At 52.1% G+C, this 22911-nt stretch overlaps 2 protein-coding genes and 1 pseudogene across 8 annotated transcripts in view; 2 read left to right on the forward strand and 1 right to left on the reverse strand.

Moving 5' to 3' along the window:
- Positions 1–5184, reverse strand: part of LOC107498259 — a 48306-nt gene extending 43122 nt beyond the window's left edge. The window contains exon 1 of the mRNA XM_016121139.2: positions 4927–5184. The gene's annotated coding sequence lies outside the window, so the exon portion shown is untranslated. The remainder of the gene's footprint in view (positions 1–4926) is intronic.
- The window catches only part of ASAP2 (ArfGAP with SH3 domain, ankyrin repeat and PH domain 2), a 136215-nt gene continuing 117457 nt past the window's right edge, over positions 4154–22911 (forward strand). For 4 of the 7 annotated variants that reach the window (XM_016121133.2, XM_016121130.2, XM_016121134.2 and 1 more), the window contains exon 1: positions 4155–4353. In XM_016121133.2, the coding sequence (XP_015976619.1) occupies positions 4228–4353 (126 nt within the window). In that variant the 5' untranslated portion in view covers positions 4155–4227. Of the gene's footprint in view, positions 4354–22911 lie in introns of all 7 variants that reach the window. The other 3 variants (XM_016121128.2, XM_016121129.2, XM_016121131.2) reach the window with 1 other exon arrangement.
- Positions 17548–17666, forward strand: LOC118605966 (annotated as a pseudogene).

Below are 22911 nucleotides of genomic sequence, written 5' to 3' on the forward strand. Positions count from 1 at the left end.
CATTTTTAGTCTAATCTGTATTTTCTCTATCACTTTATTAAGTTTAGACAATGAACAAAACAATAAATAGAGCCTCGATTTTTAGCATTTGCCAATTTCCCTGGTGTAAATATTCTCACCACAGACATTTTCAAGCTACCAGAAGGTAGAGTTGGGAAGAGGTGTATGGTAACACCATGATAGTATCATTTCTACTGTATGGACGCAATCGAAAGTTTGCAAAATTCCTGAAAACCTAAGTCAGTTTTCTGGCATCAGCTCGAACGGTCTCCAGCCAAGACAGGTCAGACCTCATTTTTCTAGAACTGAGAGTGTCACCTATAGAAATTCTTTCATTAAAACGAACACAAAAATGAATAGACCTCAAGTATGTTATTATGAAGTTAGCTACAAATAAATGTTTGTCATCTAAATTTGGCAGCTTACCAAAATGACATTTTTAAAAATTAGCTTTCAATGTCATCTCAAACATCCTCGTTCTCAGGTGTCTAGGCCCAGTGATTAGGTTCTCATTAACATGGCCTCTGGTGGCGATTTCCCTCTTGTGCTCAAACTAACATAAAACGTGGATCATGGAATCATGGGATGCCGGCGCAGAAGGAGCTGTCAAATCTAGTCCAGGCTCTTTTGTTTTACAAATGAGTTGAGTCCAGAGAGTTTTCATTTGAAAAAAAAAAAAAAAAAAAGTTTCTGCATGGTAATTTCTCCCCTATAAAGTGCCAAGGTGTGATCACCATGGTAAACGTATTCAAACTTCTCTCATTCTGGGGATAAATAGGTCTCTTCAGCAAAATTATTTTGGGGAGAGTATTGTTAAGCCGTGGAAAAGAAACTTCTGGTTAGGCTTACCTGCGTGAATCGCTCCGGCCGTTGTTTTTTTTTCTATTTTATTACACTGTTTATCGTAGTTCTTTTAAGGCACAGATCTGTCCATTCTAAGAATAATCATTTACAAGTTAATAGTGAGTGAACTGGATCATTCTTGTGTTAAACCAGCCAACCCTCAAGCAAACTTCAGAGTTAAGAACAATTTTCACTTTGATCTGAGAGTGAAAAATCTCAGGTTCTTGAGAACTACCAGAGGTAGAAAATTCCTCTGGAAAATGAGCCGTTGGCCAGTCTCAGTGGGCTGCCAGAAATTTCATTTCTGAGAGTTTGTTCCCTGCTCCCCATTAATGTGACAGGACTGCAATGCCATATTTCTTTTCTTTCATTATTTTTCTTTTTATTTATTTATTTTAAAAATAATACAAGTCTACAACCTCTGATCTGAAACTCTGGGGCCAGATGTGTGTGGAATTCAGAGTTTTCTAGTTTTTTTTTTTTTTTTTAATAGGTAATATAGCACAAAAACTAGATAATCTGAGTTGCCCCCCAGTAGGGTCTAGAATGATACTCCATAATTAAACACATTTATATTTTGCAGCAAGACATAAATATCATATGAAGTGGGATAAACAAGACTATAAATAGCCTCATGTCAGTTCATTTCATGTCAATTTTACCACTAAGAGAGTTAATTTTAAAAAGTTAGATTATCAAGGCTGAATTAGATTTTAAAGTTCTGGATAAGGGAGCATAGCCCTAGAATAGCATTATCAGCATGTTCTTCTCTTCATGCATTAAAAAATGTGTATGTGTTTTTCTTGATCCATGGTCAGCTCTAACTTTATTGTTATTATTTGTTGGAAACTACTTATCTTCGTTATATTGATCTCCAAGACACATCAGCTACATTTTGCTCTGATCTTTAATTCTTGGCTTTCTCACTGGGCACGGTTTTCTGAGCTCCTCAGGGGCGGCTGGAGGAATAAATTGCTTTAGTGTTCTATCACAGATATCTTCTGCACTACCAACGGAGTTGGTAATGACTTCCTCTCTACCCGCTTCTTATCCACTTGTAAAATGCCATGGAGCTTTGCAATTTTATTTTTGTGGCTACTAAAGTTTCCTGTACCTGGCAAGTTATATTAAACTACAAGAAACAAGGACGGGAGTTGCCTATAAAAAGAAAACAGAAGAGAACAACCAAGGTTCACTTCGTCCTTGTAGGAGTCTTGATCAGTCTGGTTAATGCTGGACTAGGTACCAAGGAAAAACACTGCCTTCTCTCCTTAAATCCTTGTAGCCTGATAGAAACTAGTCCTCTTAAAATCAAGACTTGAAAAGTTATCCGGGATATTCTCCAGTATCAATGAACATTAACAACAACAAATAGTAGCTGGATAACTAGTTAACAGGGACCAGAATCTGCTGCTATAGGAGAGGATGTATTGATATAAATAATATGTACAGGATCTGAATTGCAGAAAGTTGCAAATAGAGGAAACCACCAAAGACACCAAAAGGGTGAAAAAGCAAAGGGAAGATAGAAGCAGAAATGCTGGTTTGTGACATTTAACTTATTATCTAGTGTAGTAATAGGAGCTACCCACTAATACAGCCATTTCAGAAAGCTAAATTTCACATGCACTGCTGCTAAAATACCAAAGGCCATACATAATGTCTGACCCAAGCTGCCACCTCATATAGCAAATTCTTACATGGGAGCTAAAAAAAAGACTGTTTGACTGGTCCACTGTCCTGCAGGGTCAGGAGCCGGCTTTGTCTGACATTAAATTTCCATGTCTCTCACACTTCCTCTTTTTCAGATGCACAAAAGGTTTTTGTAAAGTTTCTCTTGGTTTTATTGCTGGCAGCTACAGAAACCATGCCACATGCCTGATATAGAGTTATGGGGTGTGATTTTATTTGACTAGTGTCTTCAGAGCTTCTGGATTTTTAAAAATAACTACGGGAGTTTCCTTAGAGCTGTTTCATGAAAATCTGAGCCCATTCAAATCCTTTCCTGGACCGGTTATGTGCGAGATTCGCCTGCTATTGTTGCACGTTCGCTCTGAAACCACACGAGAAAGCTCGTTCTCCTGGTTCTCGCGCACACTCCACCAGGAATTCACCAGGAATTCCACCCGCTGCATTCGGTTACCCTCCAGGGTTGAGTCCCGGCCTAGTACCCTACAGCTATTTCTAACTACCAGAGAATGACCTATACTTGTAGAAGCCCAGGAAACACGACTGGAACATTCGCTAGGGGGCCTGTAAGCATCCTGATCCGACTTCCAAGTCACAGGGTCAGGGGTTTGAACCCCTACTGCGGGCTCTTAGGCAAATTTTTTGTCTTCTGTATAAAACCAACGCCCAACTGTTTACCTGCCTTGTAAGGCTGTGAGGATTAGGAGCCTATACGTAGAGCACAGATGCACTCATTATAAGGTCATTTCTTGTTACCGAACCCCAAACGGGCGGGCGCCTGCGGCGCTGGTGGCAGGGTGGGGGCCCAGGCGGCATTCGCCACGCGAAGCGCGAGTCCAGGGCGGGGCGCACCGTCCGGCAGGGGGCGAGCTCCTCCCGCTTTCTCCCTCGACGGGACCGCCAAGCCCGGCGGCTTAGCGGGGACCCCAAGAGAGGTTCCAGGCCCCGGTGGTTGGGGCCGAAGAGGTGGACGGTGGCTGGGCCGCGGAGAGGGTCCCAGCGCACCCTGCGGCGGCCTCGCGCAGCCGGGGTCGAGGACGGGGCCTGGGCCGGCCCGGGAGGCCCCGAGGCGGCCCGGTGCGCCGCCAGCCCGGCCCGGCGGGGCGCGCCCTCGAACCCCGGCGCGGCGCGGGGCCCGAACGCCGAGACAATGCGGCGCGCGGCGCGCGGAGAGCGGCGCGGCGGGCCGGGGCGCGCGCCGCCTTCCTTCCTGCTGGCCCCGCTTCCCGGCGGCGGCGGCGGCGGCGGCGAGCGCGCGGATTGGCGGCCCGGGCCCCGGCACCGCCCCGCCCCGCGCCCGGCCGGCCACCGCCCCCGGCCCGGACCCGCCCCTCTCCGCCGGAGTCGCTCGGGGCCCGCGGCTGGGTGGCGGGCAGTTCCCGCCGGCTGCGCGCACGCCTCGCGGCTCGCTCGGGAGGCCAGGCGGCGGAGCCCTCGGCGCGGCGGGCGGACGGGCCGGGCCCGAGCTGCGCGCGCCGCCCTCGCTCCCGCCGCTGGCCCCGCGCCCCGCGTCCCCCCGCGCCCCGCGGCGGCTCCCGCGGCTCCGGCGGCTCCGGCGGCGGCGGCCCGCGCCCCGGCGCCTCCCTTTGTCCGCCGGCCGGGCGCGCTGCGGGCGCGGCGGGCGCGGCGACGTCCGAGCGGCCGGCCGGAGCCCGCGCGGCGGCCGAGGCGGCGGCTCCCCCGCGCGCCGAGGCGATGCCGGACCAGATCTCCGTGTCGGAATTCGTGGCCGAGACCCATGAGGACTACAAGGCGCCCACGGCCTCGAGCTTCACCACGCGCACGGCGCAGTGCCGGAACACGGTGGCGGCCATCGAGGAGGTGAGCGCGGCGGGCCCGGCGTGTCCCCGCGCGTCCCCGCCGCGCCCCGGGAAAGTTTCTCTCCCCGCGGGTCGGGACGCGGCCCGGCGGCCCGCCCGCCACGGGGGCCCTTTGTTCCGCGAAGGGGCGCGGAGGACATGGCCGGTGGCCACCTGGGGCCTTTTCACGACCCGCCCCCCCTTGCCCTCCAGGTTCCCTCGCGGGGCCCGGCCGGGCGGGGCCCCTCGCGCCGCCAACTTCGGCCCAGAAGTCGGGGCGGGCGGGGTCGGGGTCCGGGGGCCTCGGGTCTCCCGCCCTCTCCGGCGCCCGCCTTCCAACTTGCCGGGGAAGCGCCCCGCCCGCCCGCAGCCTGCCGTGCGGGCACTCGTGCGCCCCGAGCCCCCTTTGCCCGACTTGGGCGGGTCCGGGGGAGCCCGGCTGCCCGGGAGGGCGCGCACACCTGAGCCGGGGGGCCCCGACTCCGGGCCGGACCCCGCCGCGCCCAGGGGAGCGGTGCGGGCGGCCGGGTCGCGTGCGGGCCGCGCTTCCGCTGCGAAGGCCGTGGCTAGCCGCCCCCGGTCGCCTGTGTCTTACCTGTTACCCTCTGATCGCGGGCCTTCCCTCCTACTCTGGAAAAGGCCCGATTTTAGTCTAGGTGCAGCGTCATCACGCCTGGTGCTAACTAGTAAACCCTCCACGTCCTGCGGAGAGGACACGTAGGAATAAACAAGCTCGGGTTGAAAATCAAAGCAGCAGGCAGTGTCGGAAGGGCAGTTTGTGAGTCCAAGGCCACCGCTGCCGGTGTGCCTCGGGCACCTCCTCAGCCCTCTGCCCCCACTTTCCTTCCTTGCCTGTCCAGTGGGCACTAGCAATGCATCCTTCCCCAGGTTGTGATGAGGGTCAAAGACTCTGTAAAGGGCTTAGCCCTCTGCTTGGCGCATAATAGGTAACTGGTTTACAAGCCAGACGTGCGCCAATGTTGAATAGATGATTAAATTTCTCTTGGCCAGAATGTCAAGTTACAGCCTTAAAATTGGGGGTATTGTAGGTGTTTTAGAAGATGACTGGGCCAGAGTGAGTGAGGAGAGGTCACCAGAGAGCTTTAAATTAAGCGTTGGTATTCTTTATTTTTTTTTTTTCTTCTCCCACTTGAACAAAGCATCTGCTGTTAGGAATTGCTTGGGGAAAAAAAAAAATCCAGAATGTTTCTCTTAGTGGAAATTTTTTTCTTATAGACATAAACAGTCAATAACAGGCTAAATCAAAAGTAAAAGATTCAGCATTCTGAATGTTTTAAGTAACTAGGGCACCCCCGCCCCCCCTTTTTTGGCAGAAGAGAGCTGCATGTAAACCTTTCGTAGTGAGCTCTGTGATCCCACCACACTTAATTCTGCTTGTATCAGGCGAGGCTTGAAAATGCCTTCGAATGAGGCAGACGGGGAGGGCAGAAAAAAGTTTTTTTAGAAGTGCTTGGCAAGAGAAAGATTTTCACAATGTTTTGAAAATGCACCATTAATAATGTTTGTGGAATGATTGCAATCAGAAAGGTAGCTGAATATTTCTTAAGGGAAGGGTTTGTGTGAGGTACCTTAGAAAAAGCTCGATTGTATTTAAAGTTCTGTTTCTTTTCCCCACTGCAGTTTGTCAGTTAAATATTATTAACACTGGCAGATGTTGGGAAGCTAGGCAAATAGGAATTGCTATTAAAATTGGCATACCCTTTCCCTGATTAATTTTAGTTCCCAGTGTATAATTCCCAAGCTCTTTTTATATGCTGTGCTGGAGATTACCCGAGAGCTCAGTTACTGAGCAGATTAGAGAGGCTGGATTTGGTCATTCCGTGAAACTGCACGCTCGCTCCATGTTGCCCTCTAAGCACAGAAGTGGTTAACGTCTCCAGCATGAACAAGTTGAAATCATTACAGGTCTTTCTTGCTTGAAGCAAATCCAGTATGCGTACTACAATGATGGCATGTGTGCGTTTGTACTTAGGAGAACTACATTTGAAAGTTGTTTCCTTTCTGAGAGGAATCACGGTGGATTTCTTTAAATAATGTTCTTTTCTAGGGTGTTTAACGTTCCCATGACAAAAACTTGTCCTATGTATGGTTTTATTAACAAGTGATGCCCACATATTTTGTTTTCAAACAAGCATCTCCTTTTCACACTGAAAAGAGGCACGAGGGTGGGTATCGTGACATCAAGTTACGTAACAAATAAAATTAAAAATTTGCAAGCCCTTGGTCCTATGTTTAAAGAGGTGAGTTATGGAATTATTTAAACTAATTATAAGTGATTAACTTTTGTGAATCTGTTACTTCCAATGTAGGTTATGTCGGCTAAAAATCATTTCACAACTGGAATATACTTTCTATGGTATGCACACCTGTAGCTGGAGGGTTAGCTATCGGGTTCCTACCCTGTGCTGTGGATTTCACGTCTGTATTTATTCCTCTTTGCTTTGTGCACCATGAGGTTGAGGCTCAGAGAGGTTAATTTGTGTGAGGTCACAGAGCCAGCAAGTTGAAGAGCTGGAATTTGAACTTGGCTCCATGCTGCTTTCTGTTACTATTAATAATGCCGAGTTCTCTAAACTACTTCTTTGTCAGATAGGCCTGGGTTCAAGTTCAGACTCTACCACTTGCCACCTGTGTGAACTTGGGTGAGACACCTAACGTTTTCTTATTTTTCTCAGCTCCAAGTCTGGAAAACGGTACCTGTCTACTTCAGAGGGTTGTGGTGAAGGTTTAATGAGCTAATAATACCTGACAGACAACTGGTGTAATAAATGCTAACTGCTTAACAGGTTGTAGTTAATCCACAGAACCTGGTTGGGCCCCACCATGGGATCTGCATGAGTGGGTAGGAAGAACAGGGGAAATGAATAGTTACGTGAGTGAGTGAATTAACACTACTCTGTATCTATTAACCCATGGTTGTTTTTTTAACCAGCTTGTCTTGGCAACAGGTCAGCACATAGCTATATAGTTCAAAATTCTCACTTGATCACTTTCTCTGGGTGAAATTTTTTTTTTTTTGCACAATTTTAACAGTCCAGTGCTGCCCTGTGGAGTACGCCCTGTGTCTTTGGAAATAGTAGAAAAATTAAGTAGTCATGGTATAAATCTGAAAAGTGAGCTTTTCCTCTCTTTTAGGGGAGGGTATTTCTGCCTCAATTTCTTTGACTCTGTGAGCACTGTGAAATAGTCTCAAAATAGGGGAAAATTGTGTGCATACTTAGAATACTGGCGTGTGAAGTTAGACCCCCCACGCTCCCTTTAGAGCACCATCCAGTCCGCCTTGCTTATTTGGCTTTGTTAGATACGTAGTTTTAAAAATAAATTTGATGTTGACTTGTAAGTATTAAAATTTAATCTTCTTCCTTCCGGGGCCATAATTCTCTACTCTGTTGTCCTTGGTTACCTTGGAAATCTCAGTGCTGTCACAAACACAGGATTCTAACCGCAGGGGTAGACTGAGATTTTGGGTCGCACAGACTCCCAGGGGCCTTGCTGTCCTTGGGCCAGATGCCCCTCCCAGCAGTTTTAGTGGGAACCGGGCCTACGGGCTTTTTAGGCAAGAATGTGGTTCTGAATCTTGGTCCTTTGTGACTTGTTTGAAAAACAGCTCTTCCAGATTCCAGACTAATAGACTTTTTTGAATTTGCTGTCGGGACGTCCGCTTCTTGCCCAGGCATTTGTGTTTTTGGAAGTGAGGTTCCGTGGTGCTCACCATGCTGTGTTCTGAACTCTGGATTTATGCGTCTGGAAATTTTTGCATCATTCAAGGAAGAAACAATCTTTTCTTCTCATCTGGATTCCCCCACCACCATTCAATTTCTCTCTTTCTTGTGATTAACAGTAAAAGTACGAATTCTAGTCCTGGTGGGTTCTAGGCTCTGCCATTCACTCGGCATTTATCGAGTCCTGCTGTGTGCTAGGCGGTGGGAATAGAGTATGAAGAGGAATAAATTCTCTCTTTGAAACACTCTGCAGCTCAGTGGGAGAGACAGACTCCCTATAAACAAATCAGTGCAGTCAGTCAGATGTTGTGAGCGCTTTCCCCACAGTCCTAGAGCCAGGGGCTGGGGTTGGGAGGGCCCGCCGTGATGCTGTGTGCGAGGTAGTCACCTCGCGCCTCAGTCACTACGGTGCCTCGGTGTGGTCCTCTGAGACTGCCGCCCTGCCTCAGGTGACTATCAATGACTATCGATCCGCTCCCGAGGGGGTAGCCTCTGGTTGAGTTTTCACAGCCACCCCCTCCACAGAGGGCCCGCTCAGGCCGGGACTTTGGAGTAGGCCTCGGTCCGTCCCTCACACTCTGTCCACGTTGCTCAGCACTGGTCCTCGTCTTCACGGAGCCATCGCGTCCTGGACCTGCACTGCCCAGCGTGGCCGCCGAAGATAAAAAGGTCAGGTTCTCAGCACATTTCACGTGCTCAGCAGCCACGTGTATCGGACGGCGTCTACATGGAACGTTTTTGTCACTGTGCAGAGTTGTGTTGGACAGTGAGTGCTGTCTTAGACCCTCGCAGCTCAGGAAGGGCTCACTGAGAACTCGCTGGAAATGCAGAGTCTCAGACCTGCGGAGTCAGAGCCTGCTGTTTGATAGCACCCCAGGTCCTCACGGGCACGTTAATGTTTGAGAAGCACGTTCTAGACCGTGAACCCTGGCTGCACATTCAAATCACTTGGGGCGTTTTGTGGAGTCGAGATGCCTGGCCCCCTCCCAGAAATTCTGGCTTCATTGCTTTGGGTGGGGCCTGGAGCATTGTCGTTTTTTTAAAGCCTCTCCCCAAATCGAGTTGGTAAGCACCGTGGTAAACCCGTAATTATGTAATGTGGTGTCAGGTAGTGCTAAGTGCTTTGAAGGAGAGTTGTGCAGAACATGGGACTGGAAAGTGGCTTCGGAGATAGGAGAGGCTTCTCTGAGGAGATAGCGTGGGAGCAGAGCCGGGAACGAAGTGAGGGAGCCTGCCAGGCCCGAGCCGGAAACGCCGCCGGGCTGGGGCACTGGGGACGGAAGGCGGCCATGTTCTGGGAGAGAGGTAGTGAGGGACAGGAGGAGGAGGAGGGGCGGGCAGGGCGGGTCGCACCAGGCCTCCTGTCTTGGAGGGCATTGCGCTCTGTTAGAGGTGTTGGGAAGCTGTGGGAGGGCTTGAGTGGGGGAATTACATGACCTGATTTACAGGCGCAGATCTCATGGGGCTGGGGGGGGGGGGGTCTGTTGTAGTCCTCCAGGTAGGAGGGACTTGGACTTGGTGGGCGACGCTGATGGGGAGCGATCGAAGCGTAGCTGTGCAGATGGGGCCGGAGGGGTGTGTTCGCTTCTCTCCGTTATTTCTAGGCACATGTAACAGGTGAGGCTCTCTTGGCTGTGTCAGATGATGCCTGGGACACTGTCCCTGATTCAGCGCCCCGAACACTCCTCTTCCCTCCTAAAGGGAGGTGATAAGTTCTCAAAACCATTGTCCCGCAATAGGAACCTGGCTCCTTCGCTTGCACTTTTCTGTGTCATGTGGCCTTCCAGGTGCTTTTGGATCATGATCACCGTACCATAGGAACGGCGTTGTGGGATAAATGGGCCATCAACCAGAGCTGGAATGCTCGGGCTGTATTTTTATCGGTATTTGGTTGTGTTACTTATTGATTCATAAGTTCCTATTGGGCACCTACCAACATGTGGTCGCTGCCAAATATCAGAGTTGGAAAACCGGACAGGGCTAGTGGCCTCCCTCTAAAGCACTTACGTTCTCATCTTCTGGGTACGATTCTGGTTTATCTTCTTTGCCTTTTTTTGGTGGTGGGGAGAGGTACCATGGACCCCTCTGACACTGATGAAGGTGCTGGACTTTGTTTCAGGAAGATATCTTAATGCATCAAATTAAATACATAGGATTTCAAAGGGAACCGAATATATTGAGATACAGTTCAGCAACGTATCTGAAAGACCGTTATCTTACTAATATATGCTTCTTTACTAAAAGCATTTGAAGATTTGGTAGTGGGTCGAATAAATAATCTTGAAGTGCTGACGAATGGGTACAATATTGTAAGATATTTCTAACAGCTCTAATGTTATATTAATATATTTTTTATTACAGTCACAGGCGCTGCTAATACTCCCATGGCGTGTTGCTTAATTCATAATTGAAGACAGTGTTAAATCTCAGTTAGGCTAATGAGATCTAGATGTGATTCAGGCTAAGCATCCCAGGCTTGATGGTAAGATTCTTTCAGTTCATTGTTTTTGGAGTACGTGATTGACTCTGTAACAATGCTGTTTAAACAGGCTTCATGATGATTATACTTACTGTCATCGTCAAGAATTGGTTCTTAGAGTCTGGTTGAGAACACCCTAAGCCAGTGTTAAAATTATCAAATAGTAAAGGTGTTTAGAGGAACTGGGGGTGCTGAGTGGAGCTGCCAGTTGGGATTTGACAGCCATGGTACCCTCTGCATTTTTCAAGGTCAGGGCTTGGCAGTTTCCCGTGGGGTCCCATGGGTTAGGCGTACGCTTATGCATGCCCTGGAGTTTTCAAAACTGTGAGCTGCATCCCTGAGCCCCGTAGTTGGGTCGCCGAGCTGGGCTCGGTCCCTGCAGGCCAGTTGTTTTTCTAGCATGTCATATGCCGTCTGTCCTTGACGCTATAGGGCAAGCTTGATCGTGAAGCGATAGTGGGTTCACAGCTACCTTCTGCTCAGAGTTTCAAGGGAGACCGAGCCGTCTGCGTTGTTTCCCGGGAGGTCATGCACGTGAAATGCTGCCGTCGTGGGAGCCTGCCTGCCTGGGATATCCAGACCGTGGAGGAGTGTTACTGTTGGTCTCTGTTGTCTTTTTTCCCCCTCTTTCTTTTCTTTCTAGCATTTATTGGGCACCGTATGCCAGGCATGCTTACAGTTCTTTACGTGCATTAACTACTAACTTATTTAATTACTACGAGAGCCCTCCGAGGTCCAGAGAAGCAAGCCACTTTCGCAGGGTCACAGAGAGGAAGTGGTGGAGGCAGGAACCTAACTCAGGCCTTCTGACACGAGAGCCGTTCTGCTAGCAGCCACCTGCGTCTGTGGCGCCTGGCCCTCCGCGGTGACGTTGCCTCTTGTCACCAGGGTGACCGCTCTTTTGCTGTTAGTAAGTTGCACGTGTTGCATTTCTTAAGTGGCTGCTTCTCCAGAATTCTCGCTGCTGCTGTTTCCTCTCTGCCGCCTCTGTCCTTGTTGCTGCAGAGATGGTTTCTCCTCGGCCTCTCCCCAGCCCCGGGGAGCAGTGGCCCAGGCATTGCTCACGGTCTGGCAGGAGGCCCGCTCTGCTGACGGGGTTAATAGTGATGTCATCTTCCAGTCAGTGCTGAAGATGGCTCTGTCGATATGATTTTATGCACAGATGCTGTCAATAAATCAGGTGGCCGATGAAAACAGTTCTCTGTAAATGATGAATTCCTGTGTCTTTTAGGATCCTAGCCAGGTGATCAGGACTTGGAGGCCTCTCTCGCTAGCTTCCCAGAAATGATCACAGTCTCATTATGGTCCTTTCTTAAGTGCCAGCTACCATGGCTGACATTTCTTTGAGCCTCAGTTCTGTGGTAAGGACTGTGCTGTGTTTTCAGCTGATTATTGAATCATTTTTCCTGTGAGGTGGGGCCTGTTGCTATGTCCCCCTCCCACAAGTAGCAGTTGATGGAACCAGGAATCCCCACCACCTGAGATCAGCGTTGTGTCCTAGGGGTCTCCCTCCTGTTGGTCCTTTAATGCACACCTGACCTTCTCCTGCTGGGCTCGCTATTGCCTGTGACGATTCCTCTTTAGATGTTTCCGTGGGTCTTTTTAGTGCAGGTTGGTGACTACTGACCATCCGCGGGCCAGTCCCCATTATTGCTGAGACTGGTCACCTAGACTGGGTCATCAGACACTAAGGTCACTATTTATTAAGTGACCTTATCTTCCTCGAAGTGAGTTGGAAGGACAGATCTGGCCTCTCAGAGCAGAGGGGCCAAGGACGCCGTCCCAGCCGCCTATACAGGACGCCAGGGCCGGTGAGCAATGATCAGACCCACACAGTAGCCCGTCCGTGTCAGCAAGCCTGCATTGGGAGAGGTGGCCACGGTGAATCACGGATGTGGCGTGCCTAGGCAGACTCGACCGAGAAGCCAGCACGCTGTTGGCAGTTAGGGAGCTTCGGGGAGATTCCGAAAGGAAGCGAGCGTGCTGAGTGCTGGTGCTGTAGTCATTCCTCTGACAGCCCTGGCCTGTGACTGGGCAGGCGGCGTCACTGTCCGGCCCCCGCGGCCTCATTTGTCCCCTGGAGGGTCGGATGAGATGAGCCGCAGGGTCTTCCCGCCCTTAACCGTCCCGTGTCTCCAGGTGTCTGCAGCAGCTCGCCTGCCGCTGGCCGCCCTTCACTTTTTCCCAGCCCCTCCTCTCCTTTCTCCTTCTCTGGGCTCCCCGCGGTTGTGCTTTCAAAGAGCTTAGAGGTGCACGTGAACGGCACCTCTCCCGTCCTGCCCTTTATTGATTTTCTCCGCCACAGGTCTCTGGAGGCCATGTGGTGGGTGGCCCCAAGCTGGAATCCCGCCGGGCGGGCGCGCCGCGACTTTACGCTTGCGGGGAGGGGGCCGCGGAGCTTGCCACCTGTCTGGCCCTGAAGCGACTGCCGCAGTCTTTGCTGCTTACCTTGGTCCTGAGTCTTTGCTGTGCTTTGCATCTCTGGAGAAAAGCAGGTTGTGTTAAAGATCACAGGGTTTTGTGATCATTAAATAATTTGGACTGTTGAACTTTAGGTAAATACTGGTTTTCTTATATCAAGGTCGTGAGGGCTTTTCCCTAGGGCTTGGGGGGAGCCAGTATGCTCAGCGTCAGAGGACGCGCCCTCTGCTTTGCACTGTGATTTTCATGTTTGCTCTGGGATTTGGCTGCGTTTCTCTGGTGGAGTGGAAAGAGCAGTCGCCACGGAGTCAGAAGAGCTGATTCGGGTTCTCATTCGGCCTCCACCTGGCTGTACAACCTTGTGCAGGTCACCGCCCCGAATGTCTGGTGTCTGAAACGAGGGGTTTGGACCGGGAGGCGAAGTAGCCCAGGAGCCAGACCTCGATCGTCTCCGCAGCAGCAAACTCTGAACAGCCCGTTGTTTTTGCTGGTTAGTTGGCTTTTTGCTGCTGCTTTCTGTAAGAGACCGCTCGCTCACTCCTTGACAAAAGGTCATTATCGAGATTCCTGGTTTTCTTCTCACCTTGTAAATTCGCTCACTTGTTTTCTTTTTTTGGGCAAACAGGATCGAGCTGGGCTGTCAGGACCTGTACTTTCATTTGCCTGGCGGTGGCTTGCCAGGTCGCAGGCTTTTGATTTGGAAGACGTCCCGCCGGACTGGGCTGCCAGCAGGCAGAGTCCACAGTCACAACCGCGAGGCGGGTGAGATGGCTCTGCACCCTTCCCCGCCTCCCTTCTCGTCCCTGCCCCGCGGCCCGGTGGCCTTTCCCTCGTGCTGCAGTCCGGACCGCGTTCAGAGCTTCGCGTCCTCCCCTCCTCCCTCTCCCTGTCTTCTCTCTTTTCTTCCCTCACCGGGGGTGTATTCCCAGACCCTCAAGACCCTGTGTTTTCTCTTTAAAAGAGGATGTTCCAGCCGGAGGACTCTGAGGCGGGTGGGGAGCTGTGTCATTGGATCCCAGGCGAGGCCTGCCTGCTTGGGCTCTCTGGTGACGCCGAAGCTCGGGCTTTGGCGACGACATTTAATGTGGGCCCCCTTTCCCGCCACACCGCCCCCCTCGGTTTTCCCAAGCTGGGTCTACTGTCCGTCTTTTGAAAATGATTTATCGTCTTCTGTAGCAGTGTTGGAAGGAGCTTAGTTTTTGTAGGGAACAATTTTCTTCTTTCTGATCAGAGCAAAGCAAAGGAGGTTCGATCGATCTTATGACAGAATCGCTTCAGCGAAATCTCTTGGGGCTCCTCTTTTATTTGCGCTTTTAATTTATGGGCCTCCTCGCACCCTTCAGGCGTCTGTGCGGGGAGCCATAAGGCCCGACATACAACGTTCAGGGCCCCTGACACACCCGGGAGCCGTTACAGGGTCCTGACGCTTTGTCGGATTTTGGGTTGGGTTAGGGAGTAATGTCGGCCAGTGAGTGTGTCAGAAATTGTTATTGTTTTTCCAAAGGAAAATGGCCTGTTAGGTCGAATAATGAAAGCCAGCGACCGTAGGAAGTAAACAGAAAGACCCCCGTGTAAGAGGACGGTAGCTGCTCTGAAGCCTGTTTGGTTCTCCGTGAGGCTGTGTCATCCTCAGGGGCCTGGAAAAGGCCATGCAGGGACATAGAAAGAGAGACTCAGTCCTCCAGAGCCGAGGCCAGGGCAGGGAGGGCGGAGAGAATTAGACCCCGGGGAATCCTAGAGGGCCGCACGGAGCCGCCGCCGGCTTGGTCCTTAGGGGTCGTCAGGTCAGTATCCTCTGCTGCGGTGGCCGGGGGAGCGTGTAATCCACCGAGGAGACTTTTCCATGAAAATTCTTCTTCTGTTTTCCTGTGCGATTATGACGAGCTTTAGTTCACTGAGGACGTTAAAGCGTGGGGACAGCTCCTCCCTTCGGTGCTGGCGCAGGTGTCCTTCGGGCCGGGGTGTGGGCCGTGGCGGAGTGAATCCGTCTCTGGGACACGCGCACTTGTGTGAGGACCGCCCGTGGTCCTCGGCCTGCCGTCGAGGACGCCGGGGAGAGGGGGAGCTGTGGTTTCCTGTCTGACCTCAGAGTATTCTGGCGCTTCCTTCTGGGGAGGAAGCTCCCAACTGCAGTTCCCCCGTTTGCATTTGTTTGCGCGTTGGACCCCCATCCCCGAGAGCGAGCGTGCCCGGGAGAGGGAGGAAGCATTCTTTCCCTTCGACGGCCTTGAGCCCGGCACCTGCTTCTCGAAAAATGTTGACCGTCAAGGGCCAGGTTATCTTTTTAATTCTGTGATTTTTATACCTCTCCTTCAAAAGGCTTGTTATATGTTTAGAAATAAGTCTGTTTGGTTTGCAAAATCAAGGTTGTCATGTGATCCTTTGAAATGATTATAGAAACAGAAAATCTTTTTTTTTAAAGATTTATCAAAATCCCTGCTCAATAAAGCATTCCAATTAATATAGAATTTCTTCATTGAAAAATGAAAAAATTAAAACCTTCCCTAACACACCCAGTCCATCCGAACCACCTTCTTCTCTGAATTCTGAAAGCAGTTAGTCTCTGACTCGCTTTGTTCATCTCTGGTTAAACCATCTGTCCATCTGTTCGTCTGTCCGTTGATCCTTCAGTCAGTCCATCGATGGATCAATTCATCTTCCGTCCGTCCGTCCGTCCATCATTGGGTCAGACCTGGGATGTCCGCTGTACCCTTCAGCCCTTCCTCTTAAAGGCCCACGTTCGCTGAAGGGAGGGACTTGGTGCTGTGCGCCCTGGGTCCTGCCGTGCTGGACACTTGGGCCCTCAAATGTCCATCGGTGATTAATCTCTCATGAAGCAAGTGCATCATTTGCACTGTGGACCTCCTTCCTGAAACCAAACTATAAACCCCTGAGGGCAGGAGCTCTTTTCTGTAATAAGCTCATATTTTTATTTACACTTGACTATTTTCAAAACACTGGGCTGGGTGGGTCTCCTGCACCTCATTGCTGAGGAAACTACCTCCCGGAGATTTGTGGCTGAGCAAAATAAGACCGTGGTTGCCCTGGGTCTTGAACCAGGATCTTGCAGCTCTTGTCAATGAATGAACTTTCTGTTACCCAGGACCATCTGAGTGTCTGGGGCTGCACAGTTGTCATTTTATTGAGTTTAAAAAATGTGTGGGTGGCGTTACTGCGTACATGGGCAAATGCAGACTCTGTGTTTAGAAGCGTCTTCGTCCAGTATCTGCATTTTACAAGACATTTCAACTGTGGTACACACATTGTTGTTGGGAGTTACTGTCTTTAGAAATGACTGGGAGGACAGATAATTTAGGAATATTTACACATTACGTCAGAAGAGCATTAATAGTGCCCATTACTATTAATACTAGTGGTATTAGCTGTTCCGGGAAAAGGTGCTGTTTATTCACAATAACCAGATAATAGCAGTGAGATTGGAGAGAAAAGCCCAGATAACATTAGGAGTGCAGGTGTGATTATTATTTAAATGTAGTGGGGGGAATCTTTAAACATCAAGTTCTAAGAGCTCCTGATTTTCAGTGTGAGGCGTAACCCATGTCACATCTGTGATGGCAGGTGCTCTGTGGCCATATAACCTTGGAGGAGTCAATCTTGAATTATTTATCATTGGAGTGAAATACCCTTTTGAGGGAATCATATCTTCCTTCAGTGTTAAAAATATGTTTCTATCACGTGTCAGGGTGAATATTCTAGTTACATCGCACATTTCCTTTTTTACCTCCTGCCTACGCACTCGGTTAACCTTGAGGAGAAGAGAAAGGGAATTTAGGTGGAATTTAGCTGAGTGGCATCCAGGCTCTGAGTCTCCATTTTTATACCTCCTCCCCATTTTTCCAGTTTTCTCCTTCTGTTTGGTTGCCATGCTTTGATATTTGAGTTTAGATCTCTTTCTTTGGGGCGGGGCGCTCAGGGTGGCCGAGGAGCACTGAGCTGGTTCGGGGCACATAAGGTGCTTTTGTTATGCTGCAGAAAGTCGAAGGTGCCCTTCCTTCCGAAGTGTCAGAGGTCTCTCTCCATCTGGCCGTCACCTAGACTGGTGACAAACGTGACGCCATCTGAGAATGGAATTTCTCAGAATCCCGAGGGACAACAGAATGTGTGTGTGTGAGCTGGCTCACCCAAATGCAGATGACTTCTATTGATACCTAATATATGTAAATTTATGCTGCTTAGTTGACAAAGACAGCCTGAATGATACTCTTCCTCCTTAGTGCTGCATAACTGAAACTTTGCTTTTATTGTCACAGTAGTGAAGTGCGTCGGTAGTCCTATTTTCTGCTGAATCTCTGGGACATTTCCCAGAGCTCCGAGGGCCCTCAGGGGCTCCAGCACCAGAGGTGGGGGAGTCCCGGCTCCCTGCTGACGGCCTCGCCTGTCATCTCCTGCCATCTCCCGATGTGGGGGATGCCTTGATGGAGAGCAGGTGGGAAGCGGGCAGTCAGGACAGCGAGCTGGCTCAGCAGAGAGGGGAGTTTGAGTCCAGATTTGGGGGCGTGAGACGAGGAGAGCACTATGGGAGGATAGCTGTCTTTACCTTTTCAGAATTGTGTTCTATGGCCACGCCACCCTGAACGTGCCCGATCCTGTCTGATCTTGGAAGCTAAGCAGGGTCGGGCCTGGTTGGTACTTGGATGGGAGACCACCTAGGAAGACCAGGTGCTGAAGGCGTTAAAAAAAAAAATCATGTCCTTCTCTTCCTCCTGAGTCATCACCTCTCAGGTTCAGGGACAAGGAATCCAGGCTGGTTCAGACATGGAAGAAGGCTTCCCTCAGTGGAGCTGGCTTAGGGGGTAGGCAGCGTGTGCTGGGGGGAACCCCACTCAGCCTTGGGGTGCCTCCGTGCTGCGGTTGACAGGTGTTCTGGGGACGCTGGACGTGGCCCCGCTCATGTCTGCAGAGGAGGGGGGGACCAGTGTGGCTGGCGTGGTTCCCGCGGGAGCCTGCATCTTTGCTAACACTGGGACGAGGCCTTGCACCAGGACCACTCCGGAGTATCTCTTGAGTAGATGATGAATCAATGAGAGTAGGAGATCAGGGGGAATGTTTCAGGCCTAGGACAAAGGACCTGAATCTTGGGGGTGGGGGAGATGGGGTGCTTGGAGAAAGCTAAGACAGCGTGGGGCCCTGGAGGGCTGTGCCCACTGCGGGCGGGGGCATGCCGGGCTCTGTCAGCGTGGGCCAGGACAGACAGCCTGTGTAGAGGGAGGCGGGGCCGAGCCTTGCTCTGCGGAGGGCATTGGCTGAGAAGAGCCCTGGATCTCTGCGGGAGAGTTGTGTGTGTCTTTGCTAGTCTCCACCATTCACCGAGATCCTGTTCAGGCACTGGGGTGTTTACGAATGTGAATAGAGCCTTGGATTTCTGAGAGCTCACAGGGTTTCGCAGCGTAAACAGATGTGTAAACAAACAATTACAGTATGGTTTGATAAATGCGGTAAGATAGGCAGTTGCTATGGCAATGCCAAGTCACTCATTACAGCCTGAGGGAGTGAACAGGCTTGCTTGCCCAGAGCCTCGCAGGGGATGAAGCAGACCAGTAATGGTGACATGGCACAGATGAGCCTGCCACCGTGCAGGGGTCTCAGAGAAACCGCCAGCTGAGCCCAAGGCCTGTGAGGTCTCCGGAACCAGCAAGAGAAACCTGGCCCACAACTCGTTTCCAGAGGGCGGTCCTACAGCCAGATTGCCAGGAGCTCTCCCTGGGTAGACCCAGCCTGGGGGCGGGGAGGGGGCGGGGCTGGCGGGGTTCTGCCGGAAACTGACGTGCTGCGTGTGGTCCCCGCGTCTCTCCAGCTACTTGGCGAAGAGGTTTTTCCTGTCTTCTACCCCGGCAGGGCAGGTGTGGGGAAAACAGAGGACCTTTCCCCGCCTTGAGGGAGGTTCTCGGGGAGCGTCTGCATCTTCTAACCACCGGGAGACCCGCAGGCAGCTCAGACAGGCCCTGCGAGGGTTTTGCGGTGAAGCAGCGGCGACCCGTGCCGGCCGCCAAGCCCAGGCGCGGGGCCCGGGTCTCGTGGGGCGAGGCCGTCGTGCTGCGTGAGCGAGGCCCTCGGCTTGTCGCATGCGGTAGGGGACAGGGCATTGTCCTGCCTCCTGACAGCGCGAGAACCTGCCCATTTCCAGAGAGGGCCCGGCCCGCTGCCCGGCCTCGGGTTGGTCTGTGGTTATGCGCTGGTCACTTTCCCTGTCCGCTTCCTTCCTTTTTCTTCTGCCAGCTTGGGCGAGAGCAGTTCCCCTTCTTGCCAGCAGGAGAGATGGTCCCCTGTTGGGGTTTTCTATGTGAGTCTGCTCCTCCCATCCCCCTGGCCAGGACTGGTAGCCTCCAGGGAGCAGGTGTGTCTCTCTTTGACCCCTGCCTGGGTTTTCAGGCTATCTGTCTGCTTCTCCTTGATGGAGCTCCTTGGGCCAGGGGACCCACTCTGGAGTTATATGAGGTCTCATCTAATTTTGAGCCCCAGTTTTAATGGGCATCTAGTGTGGCAGAAATAGCCTGGGCTTTATACACACTTGGGTTTCAGTCAAGAGCTGGGCCTGCTTAGCAAATGAGTAAATGGTTATTTGTGTCACAAAGCTGCCTCCTCCTGGAGGCCGAGCCTCTGCCTCGTACCCCCTTCAGACACCTGGACGCTGGCCTGACTTCTGTCGATGGCACCTGCCCCCTGCCCACTCCTGCCTCCTGCCTCCTGTCGCCTGTCCGAGGGCCTTGCTCTGGCTGGTAGACACCCCTGACGCAGCGGGCCTGCCATCTGCCTGGACCTCGGGTGTCCCCAGGGCCCACCCTCTGGATCCCCGTGCTGGCTCTGCTGACCGGACCCTTCTGCCTCGCGCTGCGTGCTCCCTTTGCAGAGACGTCCCATGTCTGACATTTCGGTCGCCACCGTTGGGGGCGGGGAGGGGGGTTGGTTTGAGTCTGCCCTCCAGCAGCCTTGCCCTTTCTTGCTGCAGGTGAGAGTCGAGGAGGCTGCGCCCAGCCCTGCCTAAGCTGTCCCCGCTCCGGACCCAGTACTGCCTTTGGGAGGTGGCATCGGCTTGCCTCTGGCTGGTTAACGAGTCCTTGAATCCCTAACGCTCTGACCCCCCCCCCCCCCCGTCTCCATTCCTACAGCTGCAATTCCTACCCCTGTCATTTGTCAGCTGAATTATCCCACAGCCTCAGTGCTGGCCGCAGTGAGGGTGACCGTCCTCAGACAGAGATCTGGCCTTTAACGTGGGCGTCAGTACCCGTTCATGGCTTCCTTTTTAGCCAATGACCAGGCGCCGGGCCCAGGCCCTGGGCGAGCCGGCCCTGCCTGCCCGTCCAGTCCACCTCTCACTCTCCCACTGGCCACCCTCAGCATGTCACCGTCCTTTCATTGAATGTCATTCCTGTGCTGGGGAGACCCTTGCTCTGCGTCTCGTCTCTGCCTCTCCTGTGAAGTTCATCTGGAGCAGCCCGTGCCAGCGGCTGTATGACACTCCTCCTGGCTTCCAGGGGCCCCGCGCCGCCTCCCAGGGCTAGCCGTCAGCACGGGCGCTGGCCCCAGGGAGCCGGCGCTCTGCACCAGACTGTGCCCCTCTGGCGCGCGAGGACCTCGCGGATGCCATCAGCGCCCTGCATTCTATTCACTGAAGGAATCAACGTTGCTGGGGCCCCTCCGAGGCCACCCTCACCTTTCCCGAGGGGAAGCCCTTTGAGGAGGGGCCCCGTCCGGCCACGCGGCCTCCCGCGGCGCCACGGGCAGGCACATCGGGTGCCTCTGATTCAGAATCTTCGCCCGGCCGTTCCTCTGTCCACAGCCATCTCCCAGGCGATCCACATGGCTCACGCCTTGACCTCTCTGAAACATCACCTGTCAAGAGGCCCGCATGGATCGCCATTTAACCCAGCTTGCTGCTGCCCGTCTCTTCCCCGCAGCGCGTCTGGCCACCTCACCTTGCACGTGATTTACTTGTTACGGCTTTTCCTGTCTCCCCTCCCCCGCACTGCGCCGTAAGCTCCACAGAGGTGGGAGTTTTTGACACTTTTTATGCAGTGAAGCATCCTCGGCCCCCAGAACTGGGCCTGACACACAGGACGCGCACGGCGCGTGTTGCCGAATGAATGACGCTGGGCGGCAGGTGCGGCTGGGCGTGCAGCCACCGGCATTCCTGGCTGGCAGACACCTTGCTGCTCTGGCTGTGGGGAAGAGACTGGGTCCTCTCTCAGAGGCTCGTGTTTGCAAAGCTGCATGAGTGCGTGAAGATCCTTAAAAACGTAGGAAGCTGTTTGGATGGCTCGGTCCTTCGGGAAGCGCACTGGTGACCTTGTGTGGAGGGTTTGCCCTTGTCCTCCAGAGGAGGGGACTCCGGGCGTTGACGTGGGGCCGGCTGCAGTCTCGCTCTGAGTCCATCCAGCAGGGCTCCGAGGCTCACCTGTGTATTTCCAGTTCCTACTTGTTAGGGTCGGGAACACCTTCAATCTGTGCTCCCTATTTTTTTTTTTTTTTCTTTTACTCAGTGGAACCAAAATAGTTCACAATAGAGAGATTCAGAGAAGAGGCTTTGGACTGAGTCATCTGATTATCGTCCAGGAGGGCTGGGAGGTTAACCCCTCAGGGCTGCTTTGTGATAGCCATCTTGTCTCTCTGATCATTGTAATTCCTTCACTGTAATGAAGGCTGGTATTATGTTGGGACTTTGAAGAGTCTATCAGATAGTGAATGAATTGAGAAGCCATGGTTACCACCTGCCCTTTCACCCCCGTTTTCCAGTTTGTAGTGTAATCCTGTGGGAATTTATTTACTAGTTAAGGCCTGCAAGATAAACATACCCAGGATGGACATCCAGATTATAGGGTCATCTTGGTGAGGCTTTTATGCTTTTTGTGCTTTTTCCTTTTGTAGTTCTTTAGTGTTGATAAATCTCTTTTCAGAAACAAGTTTTTATAAGTTCTGTTAGAGTCCACTCTTTTAGTAACACTTCTGAAATTTGCGCAGTGCCCAGGACCAGTGTGCTTTTCAAGAATGCAGAGATGGATGAGGGTGGTCTGTTCCCGGGAGGAGCTTATGTGATTCCTTAGCTCAAACAGTTGGACCTGGATACAAATACCAATTTCCCTGATTAATACCTGTATGGCCACGGGCAAGTAGGCTCACTTCCTTATTTTTATTTAACAAATCCTGACACGATGAACACTTGCTATGTGCTAGGCACTAAGTGCCTGACAAAAGTTAAATGCATCTAATCCTGTGACAGCCCTGTGAGTCCACACACACTGCTTTGGAAGAGGAAACGCGGCCTCAGATTCAGTAACTTTCCCAGGGTGTCTCCGCGAGCACTGAAGCCGGAGTCTCCGCCCCAGCCTCTGACCCGAGTCCACGCTTTTCATCATGACTCTTTCTGTGTCGCCTCCCAGGTTTCTGAGCTCGAGCTTCCTAAACCCATAGCACGGGAGAACCAATAATACTGTCTAGGTCCTCACCTGGCGTGAGAATTAAATGAGAAAACATGTCGTCCAGAGCCTGTGACATGGGAGGGGTCACGGCAGCTGGCGCTGCTCCTACAGTCTAGTGGATTCGGGGTGGCGTGCTGAGCGTTCCTGCAGAGATTGCTTCCTGTGGGGGGCACTAGGAAGCCCGCGTAGGGGAAGGGGGACGGCATGACTCACTGGCTGTGAAGCAGGCACTGTCCAGAAGCTGGGCCCTGATCCGTAAGGAAGCCCAGGGCGTGATGAGATGCAGGAAGATGGATTGTTTCACGGGTCCGGCCGAGCAGGGGAGGGAGCACATCACCGGCTGGTCAGCCCCTCTGGGGCCAGGTGTCAGAGGGCCCCGCTGGAGCCCACATCCGCCCTGGCCCGTGCTTTATTAGCTCTGCATGTTGTCTTTTTGTTCTCTCTTTAGAAAATTTCTCCCACACCTTCCTTCCAGTGGATTTCTAGAAATACCCTGTTTTTCA

This window comes from Rousettus aegyptiacus, unplaced genomic scaffold (genome assembly GCF_014176215.1).
Source record: "Rousettus aegyptiacus isolate mRouAeg1 unplaced genomic scaffold, mRouAeg1.p scaffold_m13_p_7, whole genome shotgun sequence".
Lineage (NCBI taxonomy): Eukaryota > Metazoa > Chordata > Mammalia > Chiroptera > Pteropodidae > Rousettus > Rousettus aegyptiacus.